Source organism: Vigna unguiculata, chromosome 5 (assembly GCF_004118075.2).
Source record: "Vigna unguiculata cultivar IT97K-499-35 chromosome 5, ASM411807v1, whole genome shotgun sequence".
NCBI lineage: Eukaryota > Viridiplantae > Streptophyta > Magnoliopsida > Fabales > Fabaceae > Vigna > Vigna unguiculata.
The window spans coordinates 16,339,817-16,354,605 of NC_040283.1; the positions used below are offsets into that span (position 1 = coordinate 16,339,817).

At 29.0% G+C, this 14,789-nt stretch overlaps 1 protein-coding gene across 1 annotated transcript; it reads right to left on the reverse strand.

The window, feature by feature from the left end:
- Positions 1–1,935: 1,935 nt before the first annotated feature.
- Positions 1,936–3,456, reverse strand: LOC114183568 (40S ribosomal protein S20-2-like). The gene is made up of 3 exons (XM_028070637.1): positions 3,209–3,456; positions 3,014–3,127; positions 1,936–2,265 (listed from the first exon to the last, which is right to left on the reverse strand). The coding sequence occupies exons 1-3, from the start codon at positions 3,321–3,323 to the stop codon at positions 2,123–2,125; spliced, it is 372 nt and encodes a 123-aa protein (XP_027926438.1). The 5' UTR covers positions 3,324–3,456; the 3' UTR covers positions 1,936–2,122.
- Positions 3,457–14,789: the final 11,333 nt, after the last annotated feature.

Sequence of the window (14,789 nt, forward strand, 5' to 3'; positions counted from 1 at the left end):
TTGTATCGTGTCGGCCTTAAGTATACAAGTTCTAGAAAGTTCAATTTTAATTTTTTTTAAATAGATTCTGGATTTTGAACTTAATCCAAATATTTAGACTAGATTTAAATCTTGATCGAAATATTTGGATATGAACTTAAAAAAAAATCAAACTAATTTTACTGAAAAAAGGGATTTAGATCGAAAATCTGATCCAATTATTTGGATATAAAATGAATGTGGATTGATAATTAAAAATACAATCTATGACCACTCCTACCAAAAACATATTTAACCCTTTTATTTTTCATGCGATTATTGCGCGAAAGTAAACTGGGTTAGGACCGAATATTTTGAGCCGGGTCCAACTTGATTAATATAGTATAATTCAAATTTAATATTTAAAATTGATATCAAATTATTTAATTTATCATATTAATTAGATTTAGATATTCAAATTTTGAATTAATTCAGTCAGATTTTTTAAATAATGAATTTATAGTAAACTTAATTTTTTAATAAAAGAATTATTATTGTTTTGAATAAGATAAATATAATAATGACATGTATAATTTTAATAAGCATGGCCTATGGTTTTATATAACTTATTATTAAATTATAATATAATATAAAAAATAAAATTTAAATTTTCAATATATTTATGAATTTATAAATATTAAAATATAAATTTGGGTTTAGTAAAGTATCCTAAAATTCATTCTTACTATTCGAATCCGACCGTAATTATACATTTTATTTTCAGATTTCTATGAAACAGACCACATTTGTTATATATATATATATATATATATATATATATATATATATATATATGATGGAAATTTAGTATTTACACTAATTTAAAAAAAACAAATATAATTAAAAATGTGAAATAATAAAATTATATAAAAATCAATTTGTACCGTTGATTCCAATAAAAATCATGCAAACAAATCGTAAGTCTGGTCTATTACTTTACAGTTTTTTGTCAATTTAGATTATGAGAAATAAATTATATGGGAAAATACTAAAATAATTTTAATACTAACTATAATATAATAATTACGTTATTATTAGAGAAATATTTTAACATTATTATCTAATGTTATCAGTTAGAAAAAGGAATCGTCAACAATTATTTCGCACAGATATTTAATTTGAAATAATCTATTAGTGATATTGTGTGAATCAAAAAGTATTTAAAACAAAAAATTACGACTCCAAATAAAAACATTTGACAATATTTTCGTTTAGAATAAAATCACATTGACTGTATTAGGTTCAGCACACACTACTAATTATTTAATTATGAAACAGATAAATACAAATAATATTCCTTTTTTAATAGTTTAACACTATAATTTCCCCAATAAATGCAAACTAAAAATAATGCAAAAATGTAGCCCAAATTTACATATTGTGATGAATAGGGATTATGATTACACGAACTTCTTAAGAATAATGCGCAATTTAAAAAAACACCCTAAAATGTTTATTATCTAAGGAATTATTTCATTATAACGAGTACAAGTTAAATTAGTCTTTCGAAAAGAATAAGCAATCTACAACTTTTATATTGTTAGTTTCTTCAATGTTTTTCATATTTATAGTCCCCACACTTAATGATGACATGCTTTTCATTAAAATACAAACATTCCTAGTAACAAAACATTAATTTTATAATCCAAACAATATTTCATTTTTGCCAAATTACTTCTGAAATAAAACTGTCCAAACATTAAGCAAAAACAGTTCAAAGTCAAGGTCAATTAAATCTCAAGGTTGCAGAGCACATTTGCTTCCTCAGGAATCCACGTTCATATAAGAAATTCGAGTCAAAAACAGCTATTAGTTACTTCAAAGATCCATTTCAGTAGCAATTGTGTTAACTTCATCCTATTCAAACAATTCTTTGATGTAACAAACCAGAAATAACAATTAACTTGAGATTTGTGATGATATCAAAACAAATATATGTGAGATTCTAGAATGTATAAAGATAACATTTCTCAGGTATTCATCAATGTCTGCAACCGTAAAACTAGAGAAAACAAATCAATTCAGTGCAGCAATCAAAACTTACAAAATACAAAAAGAGTGAAGGAAAAACTAGGAAGCATAACTGTTAAAATTTGGATCAAGATCAAGCATCTGCAATGGTAACCTCAACCTCCACACCAGGTTCAATCGTGATAGAGGTAATTTGCTTAACTACATCTGGGGAACTGTAGAGGTCAATGACTCTCTTGTGCACACGAAGTTCAAATCTGTCCCATGTGTTGGTACCTAAAACCAAGAAGCAGTTTCATTAACCAAGACATGATAACATCATTCCTTTCACAATAAACAACATTCAGAAAGTCTAAACACTGAACAGAATACTTCAAAAATGAAGTCAGCAAGTTGCGTGACACAAGAATATCATCGTTACAATAGAACATATGAAAGCCACGTATTCAGGCATTCGGTGAAATACAAGATAGCCACTTAACAAGCTTTCAACCCCAACAGAACTTCTATCTATGTTTCAGCCAACTCTATCACAGAACAATCGATAGAAGGATAAGATAAAAGAGCCAATCTCGCAAACCAAATGAATCAGACAATCAACTAATATCATATAGAATAAACATCACAAATTGTTGAAGAACTCTCTGATTAAGTAGAGAGTATCATTCACCGGAAGGAATTAAGAAACAAACATATATAACATAAAGATTTTCCCTGCATCTCAACTACTCAAAGAATGAAAATTGAAAGAAAAAAAAGTGTTTTTTTCAAAACCTCCCACTTCATCTTCTTTCTTAAAATCAAAACCACTGAACAAGCCCTCCTAATTCATGTTTATAAACACAATTCCATTTTTCCTTCAAACCCATCTCCTCCAATTTCCACTTAGCACATTCCAGACCTTCCAAACTAAATCACATCAGAACCCAAAAGAAAACATAAATCTTTGAATCACTTAAAGAATACAGTAAAAGAAGCAGAGAAAAAAATGGGACAATAACAAGCGAGGAAAGTGGGAAAATACCTTCACCACAAGGGGATTTCCTGGTAGTTATGTGAAGAACCTTAGTGGGCATCCTAACAGGACCCTTAACCCTGAGGCGCTTGTCCTTTGCACCGCGAACAAGGTCTCCACAAACTAAAAAATAGTGAAACGAAAGTTAAAGCATAAAACCAAGGATAGGAACAACAAAGCGTGAAAAAGGAGAAGAAGAAATACCCTTCTCGAGATTTTTGACATGCTTGGAGGAAAGGGTGATCCTTATCTTATGGATCTGTTCCTGGGATTCCTCAAAACCTGGCTTGGTGGGCTTCATTGCCGCGTATGCCGCCATTGTTCACAGTCACAGAGAAGTAAGGGAGGAGAAGAAGAAGAAGCCGCTGCTGCCTGTGAAAATGAGAGAGATGAAAGAATGGAAAACCTAGAAAGGGTTTTTAGGGCAAAAAGTTAGTACAAACCCTGTGAAAGCTTGCGGCAATTTTTGCAAACTAGTCCCTATGAATCATACTATTCCTTTCTTACTGCTCATTGAGGTTATTTTAGACAAATAATATTTTATATTAATAAAACTATTTTAGAGATTATTTATTTTTATTTTACACCTACCCCTCAATAAATAAATTAAAAATTAGATAAAGGAAAGATAATGATAAAATAATAAAAGGAGCAGAGCTCAATTTTGTTCACTCATTGAATAAATAAAAACACTCTCTTGTATCAAATGGGATTGGTTATAATGATAAATAATTGCATATAGTGAGTTTTTGATTAAAATTTTTGTATATAAATTAGGACGCATAACTTTTATTTATTTAAGCATCTCAATTTTTATAATTAGAAAAGTTATAATTATATATATATATATATATATAATTTAAAAAAAAAATCAATTAAGTTAAATTGATGTTGACCTTAATTAAATTTGATCAAAATTTGAAATTTAAAAAAAATAAACTAAGTTATAGTTGCTAAATAAAAATGTGCAAACTAATTTGTAAAATATGCTCTACAACAATAATATGTTCATTAATAATAATTCAAATAATTAAGATAGTTTAAACCTTTCAAAAATAATTTAGAGTAGTTTTAATTTGATTAATTCAACTAAATTATGATACAACTTATTTAAATTATTATATAATCTAATTCAATTTTTTTAACCACTTTTAAAGTTTAATTCAATTTTAAAATAGTTTAATTCAATTCATGTATTTTACATTTTACTCATCTTAAATATAAGTGAAGCAGGTCACTCACTAACTTTGAACATAACAAATCTATAAAATCAATTTGTAGGCATACTCAAAAATATGTATTAGTTTTCGCAGCATCAACAAAAATATTTATAATTGAACTATTGGCACGAGTGTGGATTTTCAAAAAATATGTTTTTGACTTGAACTTATCTAAAATTGTCTTTATGAAATTGAATTTTTTTAATTCAGAATCTGGATTTTAAAAAAGAAAGCACATGCTTTGATTGAGTAAGAAATTTTTGAAAAAATTTAGGGTTTAGGATTCTACTTTTTTTATTCATGCAACTTATCAAGGGTGTGTAAAGATTAGAGCTATCAAAATGGGTTGGAACCCGCGAGCCAATCCGGCTCACCACGGGTTCGGGTTGGATTGGGTTAAATTTTTTTTACAAATTTCAATACGGGTTGATTTTTGACCCTGCTCATCTAGAATCCGACTCATCCCCGACTCACCAACCCGCAGATAAAAGGGTCACACAAGTGTTTTTTAATAAGTTGGGCTTTACATTTGGGTTGTGTTAGGTTGTTTTTTTAGCCAACACATAAATAATTTGTATTTTTTTTTATTTTGGTTTGTATTTAGATTGTATTAAAGTTTATTTAGATTTTAATTAGAATTATATTTTAGTTTTGACTTAAGAGGAATAAAAAATTATATTTTTTTAATTAAGTGAACCCGTGAGTCAACCCGTTTAACCCGCCAACCCGTGGTGAGTCGGGCTGGGTTCGAATTTTTTTGGCTCGCTAAAAAGTGAGTCGGGTTGGATTGACTCACTAAATTATCAATCCGTGGTGGGTTGAGCCGGGTCGAACCGAGTTACCCGTTTTGACAACTCTAGTAAAGATCAAAATACTCTTTTATCCACGCACAAAAATAAGACTTATTAATATGTCTTTATGGTGACCATTATTTTTTCTTTTTTGTCCTATTAATGTCATTAATATGTCATCATTGTTCACAAAAAGATAATTTTTTGTGTGTTGTGATTTTCTTTAGTCACTGATTTAGCGACCGAAATAAATTTTATTTTATAAAATATATTTAATATGATAATTAGTCACAAAATATATTTCAATCGCTAAAACATTATTTAATATATAATGGTTTAGTCAACAATTTAACGACCAAAATAAGTATTATTTTATAAAATATATTTAATATGGTAATTAATCATTAAATATTTTTTTAGTTAAAACATTATTTGTTTAATATAAATTTTAATTAATTAAATTATTTACATTTGTATTTTGGCTGAAATTAATTTTTTTTACTATTTAATTAAAACATAATTAGAAACTATTTTCTTAATTACTATTAATTTATTCTAATAACAAAATTTTGGTTAGTAAGAAGAATAAAATTAGAAACTAATATTTTATATCCTTATAATTTAATTATAACTATATTTGTAGTAATTATAATCATGAAAGAATATATATTTAATTAGATGTATATTCTAAATCAAAATTATTCAAATAATATTATTATATTTAAATTGTAATATATTTCAAATATTTAAAATTATTATATTATTATATTTTTTTCAATTTTTAATAAATAACTATTTATTTTCACCATATTTATAATGTTCGAATTACCCCAATTGTTTTTAATTTCCTCTCTTTTCAGAACTAAAAACATAGATTAAGAAGTAAACTTAAAAAGTTAACAAAATTGTAAGATTCTCTTCCTTTGGGACTAAATAATTTAAATAAAAAAAAATACTTCTCTCTCTTCTCACGACCAGCTTCTTCCTCACCACACCACACGACACCATCGTCTTCCTCCTCACCACACCACATTGTATTATTCATCTTTTTTCTCACTGTCAAATTCCGAATTCCTCCTTACTACGATCGTTATCTTTCTTGATTTCACCTTTTCACCATTGTTGGGCTTATCTTTGGTAAGTTTATCACTCATATCTCTTACACTACCACTATGGTTTGTTTATTGCTCTTCATCTTTGACATCTACTTGGTTATGGTTTGCCCTAGCACGTATTTAAATTTAAACATCGGATTCAGATTGTTCTGATGTCCTATGTTATTGCTCGAATCTTGTATGGTGAGTAATTTAGTATTTTGGTTGGTTAGGTTATATTTTCGTTGCTTCATTGTGAATTAATGCATTTGAGTTACTCTTATTGAAAAATTGTATAACCTAGATGCATATTTTATGATTTTGGGATTTAATTATTCTTTTTGGGATTTGAACGAGATTTGAGGTTCTAATGTTGTGATTAAGTGTGAGTATTATGGTCTTATTTCCTTTTATTTTGTTTTAGGCTTGCAATTCCACCACGTATTGATATTCTGAAGTATTTTTCTTGATGCAAAACTGGAATTGATTGGGAATTGTGCAATTTATAAAATATTGACAAGGAAAATTGTTCTAACGAGGAAAAGGTTTCATATGTTTAAAATTGAGTTTTGGATATCAAAGAATGTGTACTTGTTTAAATTGAAGAGTTTATTTGTTTATTCCAAGCAAAGTGGTCATATAAATGTAATAACTGGTTGGTTTGTGCTTGTTCCTTTCGGCTTTGATTAATATCATGATTGAGTGTGAGTAGATTATCGTTCTTTATCTGGAGTTTCTATTAAATATCTTTTGATGTGAAAGATTTTCTCATAATTGGATGTATTTCATTGCGGAAAAGAGTTTTAATATCAATAAGGCACTAAAATTAGAGGATGGCATTAATCTTGGCATGTTAATAAATTGTGGGATTTCATTTGATAAGTATATTATTTTCTTTGGATCCATTTGATATAAACTTTTGTCTAGTGTGGAGTGTATTGTTGAAGGTAGCCCTTGTAGTTATAGGATATAAATTATTGGATGCATTTGTATAATTTGTTTCTCTTTTAGTTTTGGAAGGTTTTGATTAATGTTATAATCTTGTATTGCTAAGTTCGGGTTTCGTTTGTTTGTGATTGTTTGAGCATTACCTTCTTATGTTTGTTTCGAGTACATGGATGGGTTGTTCTATTATGGTTTCTAGGCTTATTCTAGTTCTAGCCAAGCTCCAATGATTCATCAAATAGAAGAAATGTGTGAAATTAGTCAGAAATTAAATGGTGAATTGAAATCTAAGGAAAAGACATTTGAAGAAAAGATGACGCAGTTGATGCAAGATCATGAGCAACAAAAGGAAAAGATACGCTAACAAGAAAAGCATATGAAACTTATTTTACAACACATTCAGTTGAAGAATCTTATGTTAGGGCCTCTGATCCTCTTAGCAATGAAGATGATGTAGTAGACCGTTCTACTGATGGTAGTCCATATGAACGTTAGTTAGGTTTTAATTGTATAATGACTTTAAAACTTGGATATGTATTTGGAACTGATTTCATTTTGGTTTTATGTTGAATCATGTATGACACTACTTTTTAGTACATTATATATGGGAGTTTAATTTTATTTAATAGGTTAAAATACTTTTTGGTCCCAATTTTCGTCAAGTTTTGTCAAATAAGTCCTAATTTTGGTTGTGTTCAAATAGGTCCTAAATTTCGTCAATTTTGTTCAATTGGGTCCTTTTTTGCTAACACCGTTTAAATCATTAACGGCCATGAACATTGACTGCCACGTGTCACTTCATGATTTTTTTGGATTGTTTTGGATTTTTTTAAAAATTTTTAAAAATTTTTTTAATTGTTTTTTAATTTTTTTAAATGTCCACGTGTCAACCCCGTAGTGTGCCACATGCAAAGTCAATGTTCTATATTCAATTTGGTCCTTATATTTGTTATTTTTGTTCAATTTAGTCTAATTTTGTTTAAAATTAACCAATTTTGTCCCTATCGAAGATGTGACCAAATTTAATTTTTATATCAAAGTTATAATGATGTGAATTTTAATATATTATATATAAATATTTAATAAAAATGTGAATTTTAATATAAAAATTAAATTTGGTTTCAATTTGGAGAGGGGCCAAATTAGTTCATGTTAATAAAAATTGGGACTAAATAGAACAAAAATAACAAATATAAGGACCAAATTGAATATAGAACATTAACTTTGACACATGGCACGTTGCTGGGTTGACACGTGGACATTTAAAAAAATTTTAAAAAAAATTCAGAAAGCAAAAAAAAATAAAAAAACCACAAAGTGACACGTGACAAACACTATTCATGATCGTTAACGATTTAAACAGTGTTAGAAAAAAAGAACCCAATCGAACAAAATTGACGAAAATTGTGACTTATTTGAACACAAAACCAAAATTAGGACTTATTTGACAAAACTTGAAGAAAATTGGAACCAAAAAGGTATTTAAACCTATTTAATATAATTAAATATGAAGCATTTATAAGCATGTAAAAATTTGAATATAAGCAGGTTGATTTAGTCATCGATTTAGCCACCGATTTAGGCATCAATTTAGCCACCAATTTAGCCATCAATATTATTTGAATTAAATTAAAAAAACATATCTATTTGCGTCTGAATTAGAAACCAAAAACTATTTATTAAATTAAAATTCATTCCTATTAGCAACTAAATTAATGACTAAAATTTTGGTCGCTAAATTAATCTCTAATACTTGAAGGTGATCAAATTTTTAGTGACTGATTATCGACCAAAATTTTGGTGGTTGATTAGCCACCAATTTAGAAATCGGTAGCTAAATATTTTGTAACTAGGGTTTTTGCCACTAATTATTTTCGGTAGTTATTTTAGTGACTAAGGGTGTTTACCACCAATTTAACTCATTTAGTGACTGATTTTGGTGATGGCTAAAATGTTTTTTTTTCTAGTAGTGATATATATATATATATATATATATATATATATATATATATATATATATATATATATATATATATATATATATATATATATATATATATATATATATATATATATGATGTAGACTATTAAATTCATAAACAATTCCTGAAAGAGCAATATAAAATTAAAAAAACTTCGATTTAAGGTTTTGAGTATGGTTATAAAAAGCCATTTATATATTATATAATTGGAAAGTTTTTTCAAATTGATCATTTTGTAGTTGTATATATTAGTTATATGTTTTAATAATGTAGATTGAGTTATTTGAAATGCATTTTTGATTGAGCTATCTAAAATGCTTTTATGTATTATTTTTTCAATATGTTTGCTTTCGTTTGTGGAAATTAATATCTTTATGATAAGGATTGATTATTCTCAATCTAATGAACTCCAATGATCTACCACCTAAATATAAAGAAGAGGTTGAGGTGAACCTAGTAATGTTGGTAATGAAGATTTTGAGAATATGCATGCACAAGATGCATAAGCATAAGATTTACATGTTGACAAATAATCTCTTAGGGTCTCAAAGACATATTTATGATAACAATGTTGTCAAATCATGTTACTTTGAATCAATAGGACGAAGCAGAAAGAGATCACATCTGGTGAAGTTTATAATTGGCATATTATTCTATTTTTGCATTTTTTTTCTTGTAAGATATTTACCTTGGGCTTTTTTAGGATCATGTAAAGATGAAGTTGGTGTTTTATGGGCATAAACTAAATTTAGATTGTTACCCTTTTCCACCACCATGTATAAGACCAAATGACAAAGAGTTATTGCTTGCATTTATAAGAGGTAGCACAAGGAGACCAATAACTTCCATTTGTCAACCATTGAAATGATCGTCATACCGGATGGTACGCCTTCACCATTTCACCTTTTGATTGTTGGTTATTGGTGTAGGTACGACAACTTAGGTGTGATGGTGACAACTAAATTTTTTGTTGAGCGACTCGAACCTTAAACCCTAAGACACAAAATGCGCGTCTTAGTTCATTACACAATGTTATATATTATTGTGCACACCAACAATGGACATTCATATCCAAAACATACTCATTATGCATCTTGTGGGGTTCATAACTTTTGTTGGCAATATTGTCACTCAGTAACCATTTTACATCTAGCAATAGTGCAGAAAAGCCTTTTTATACCTGTTGGAAAAAGCTTTTCATACCGATTTTGGATTCGGTATAGAAACACGGGATATAGAAAGTATTAAACTTTTTATATCGGGTCCATAATTGGTACAAAAAGTCCTTTTTCTAAATTGGTTATAGCGCTAACCGGTATAGAAAGTGTTGCATATTTAAAAAAAAACACACACACACACACAAACACATATTATCATTTTGTTGCTAACTAATCTCTATCCTGGAAGCCTTACCTTTCTATCATCTACAATAGAGATTAAATCGTTGAACCATTCAGTTTCTTGTTTAGTGCAGGCCAGGTTATTGATTAATATAGCTCCTTCTAGTCTACTTTAAAATAAGAACGAGATTATGATATAGTTTACTGGTATACATGTGCTGACTGAGGAATATTCAAGATACCATGTTAGAAGTTCCTCACCACAAGCATCCCCTTCAGATAGAGGAATTTTGGTTCCATCTTCTCCAATGCTCTCGAATTTACCATGCACCACGAATACCATCTTTTTCTACCACTATGACTTAGAATTTTACTTCCTTTGATATGAATCTGTAGAAATGAAGCACGAGTATGGAGTGTAAACACGTGAGAGATTGTTGTGAGGCCTAATATTATTTTTATTTCTAATCTATTTACTTTAGCATGGCATGGGACATGCAAAATGTTGAACTTCCACAAATCCAAATTCAAGCTTTAACTCAACATTTAGAGAGACTAATGAGCAATAAAATTATGAGCTTCATGATAAGTTGGATCAAATGGAGTAAGCACATAAAGAAAGTCGTGAAAATAGAGGAGGAGACAGGAGAAAAAGAAGATAGAATGAAGAAAAACAAAGACAACTAAGATTTGATGGGATTATGAGAAAGAGATATATTCCAACAAGCTACAAGAGAGATTTGAAGCTAAAATTTTAGGGAATGACTTAAGGAAATGGAAGTGTTAAAGAGTACATTAAGGAGATAGAGGTGACCATGATATTAGGAATGTTGTGGAGCTATAAGAGTATGTTGAAATGGAGGGTTTGTTACACAAGTCTTTTTATGTAGAACAACAATCCAAGTGGAAGGGATCCATGAGGAGGAGTTTTAACAATAATATTAATTCCAATTAGAGGGATAAGGTTGTGAAGGATAAATATTGTATGAATGGCTTGTGATGTCATTTAGGCTAACTAATATCACAAGCACTTTTATAAGATTAATGAACCATGTTTTGAGAGAATTTTTAGGCAAATTTGCTGTGGTGCATTTTGATGACATAAAATTATGGATTGTATGAATTAAGGAAGGGGGTGAATGGAAAATTGTCTTTAAAACAAATATGGATTGTGATGCCATTTAGGCTAACTAATACCCCAAACACTTTTATAAGATTAATGAACCATGTTTTGAGATAATTTTTTGGCAAATTTGTTGTGGTGTATTTTGATTACATCTTGATCTATAATACTAGTTAATAATTGCATTCGAAGCATTTGTGTGTTGTTTTTAGTATTCTTAGAAAGAAAAAGTTGTATGCTAGTCTTGGAAAATGTACATTTTCACTGAACAAATTGCATTCTTGGGTTTTGTGGTGAGTGCCAAAGTGGTTCAAGTAGATTATCAAAATGTGAAGGGTATTGAAGAATGACCTATTCCTAAAAATTTAAGTGAAGTTAGGAGCTCTCATGGCCTGGCTAGTTTGTACCGGAGACTTGTAAATAATTTTACCATTTTGGCATCCCTAAATGAGATTTTTAGAAAGAACATTGGGTTTATATGGGGGAAACACAAGACAAATCTTTTATTGTCCTTAAGCACGAGTTGACTAATGCTCTCATTCTTACATTACTAAACTATGCAAGATCTTTTGAAATTGAATGTAATGTATGTAATGTAAGCATATAGGTTCTTTTGATGCAATAAAGTTATCAAATTGTTCATTTTATTTAGAAGTTAAAGGGGTTACCCTAAACTATTTCACTTATGATAATATGGAATTGTATGCTTTAGTGAGAGCATTACGAACTTGGATACACTATCTTTTTCCTAACGAGTTTGTAATTCATATGTAGCGATTATGAGTCCTTAAACTATTGAAAGGGCCAAAGAAAATTAAACAAAAATACATGTCAAATGGCTAGAATTTTTAGAACAATTTTCGCATGTCATTAAGCATCAAAATGGAAAAGGAAATGTTGTGGTTGATACTTTGTTTAGAAGACGTGTGTTGGTTTATATTCTAAAAGCAAAATTATTTGGTCTTGAATTTTTGAAATAAATATATTCACACATGATTCTAAATTAGCTCCAATGAGCATTTTATTCAAAATGGTTATTTGTTTAAAGAGAAAAAATTGTGTACACCTAAATGTTCTATTACATTTCTTTTAGTACGAGAAGCATATAAGGGAGGATAATGAGACACTTTAAGATTTGAATTTTTTTTTTTAAATTGGATTACTTTTAAAAGATGAAATCAAAAGTGAAACTACATTATTTATACATTCCTTTGTTTGTTCCTATTAGTTTTTGCTTGATATTTTAATGGATTTTGTATTGGGTTTGCCACATACTCAAAGAGAGGAAGATTCTCATTTTATAGTTATTGATAAATTTTTCAAAATAGCTCATTTTATTCCATGTAAAAGATTGATGATACTTGTCGTATAGTTGATTCTTTTTAGGAAACTAGTAGACTTCATATACTTCCAATAAGTTGTGAAATTTATCTTAACATTCCATTATTTATAACATTAGAGGATTATACTTCAATACATAAATGGTATAAAAAAACATATAATAATTAAAATTATAATAGATAAAATTAATAAAACTTATTTAATAGATAAAATTTATAAAAGCTTAAAATTAATTAAAAACTAAAGTTAAACATACTTTCAAAGTATATTTTATCAATAAAATAGTTATATAAAATATCATATAAATATGCGTAATTTTTTTCAATTATATTTATAAAGTACTTTAACTTATATTTTCATCAAATACTTATAATTTAATAACTTAGGTTAAAATTTATTTGCTAGTTTTTAGTTTTTAACTAGCTTTTAAACTAGTTTTGTTAAAAGGTTCTATTTCAATTATAAATATTGTTCATCTTACTTCCACTTATATCAATCTTACTTTTTCGATGGTAACCAATTGTATTATTATATTGTGTGTACGGTGATAACCCAGATTAGGTGAAACATTAATAACTTTTCCTACCAAATTCAACATAACTAATTTCATATTAAAATATATATTAAAATATATGGATGATGTTAGAAATAATAATAATAATAATAATAATAATAAATAAATAAATAAATAAATAAATAAAGTATGGATAATAGAAATTTTATCAAGTCAAACAAATAATAATACTATGATACAATCATAGTTGGAGAAAGGAATAGAAATAATTCGGGTTGAGACATGTAACGTCTCATTTAATAGAGAATAAATCTATAAACGAAACATCACACAAGATATAATATAGAAGAGTAGTACCCAAAAGGTACACATTGTAATATCCCGGTAGGATATTGCTTAAAATAAAATAATAAATAATAAAATAAACCGACAGGGTGAAATACCTCATTTATTAAATAGTCCATTTCCCCAAAACATGGGAAATTTCAAAACTTTAAAACATTAAAAATCCAAATATTCTCAAACTGTACAAACTGAAATCAAATTACATTTAAATAAAACCAAAGACAGTTATAAAATTCCCCTCGTGCAGTGAGCCCACTCTCTGCCCTTAAGCGTCTCCTGGCTCACCTGTAACATCATTTGCTCCCGGATAATAAATTACCGAATCATCGTCACACACAAACAGATAGGGTGAGCTATGCACATATATACATATAAACATAAAATAAATATGCCCTTCATCCCAATGAAAATAACACCACTAAAATATTTCATTGTTTTCAAATTACCCATCCCTGATCTCATAGTCCTTCATGAGTCATATGCATGAACTAGGTCTTGGGACTTCATTGTGCTCCCACGAAATTAACCAATTCGTGGTCCAACCCTATGAGCCTATCCTGCTCATAGTCCTGCCCTACAGACTCCTCGTCTGTAGTAAAACATCCAAGCCTCCCTCGCTCAGACCATGGCGGGCACGCAATCACCATATTATGGACTCCTCGCCCAATAGCAGCCGACGGGAACATAACAGTTCCTTGCCCATCGTGTGCTCGACGCATGCAATCACCATGCTAAGGACTCCTCGCCACTTAGCAGCCAACGGGAACTACACAGTTCCATGCCCAGTATATGTCCAACCATCAAGCACATCCCAGACCCCTATTGGACTTAGTCCTTCAAGCCCAAACACCACAAAACACAAGCATATAATTCCTATATGTTAGGAAATAACAAGCAACCCAACTCAAACAACACATAAAAGACATAGAACCCGTAGTATTCTCGCTTAAGCCAGGGACCCTCGCCCAAGCTAAACCATCAACCTCGCTTAGGCTAACCCACCTCACTTGAGCGAGCATGAAATAGTGACTTCACCATGTTGTCTCGCTTAGGAGAGCTCCTCTCGCCTGAGTGAGACCCCATTCGCTCA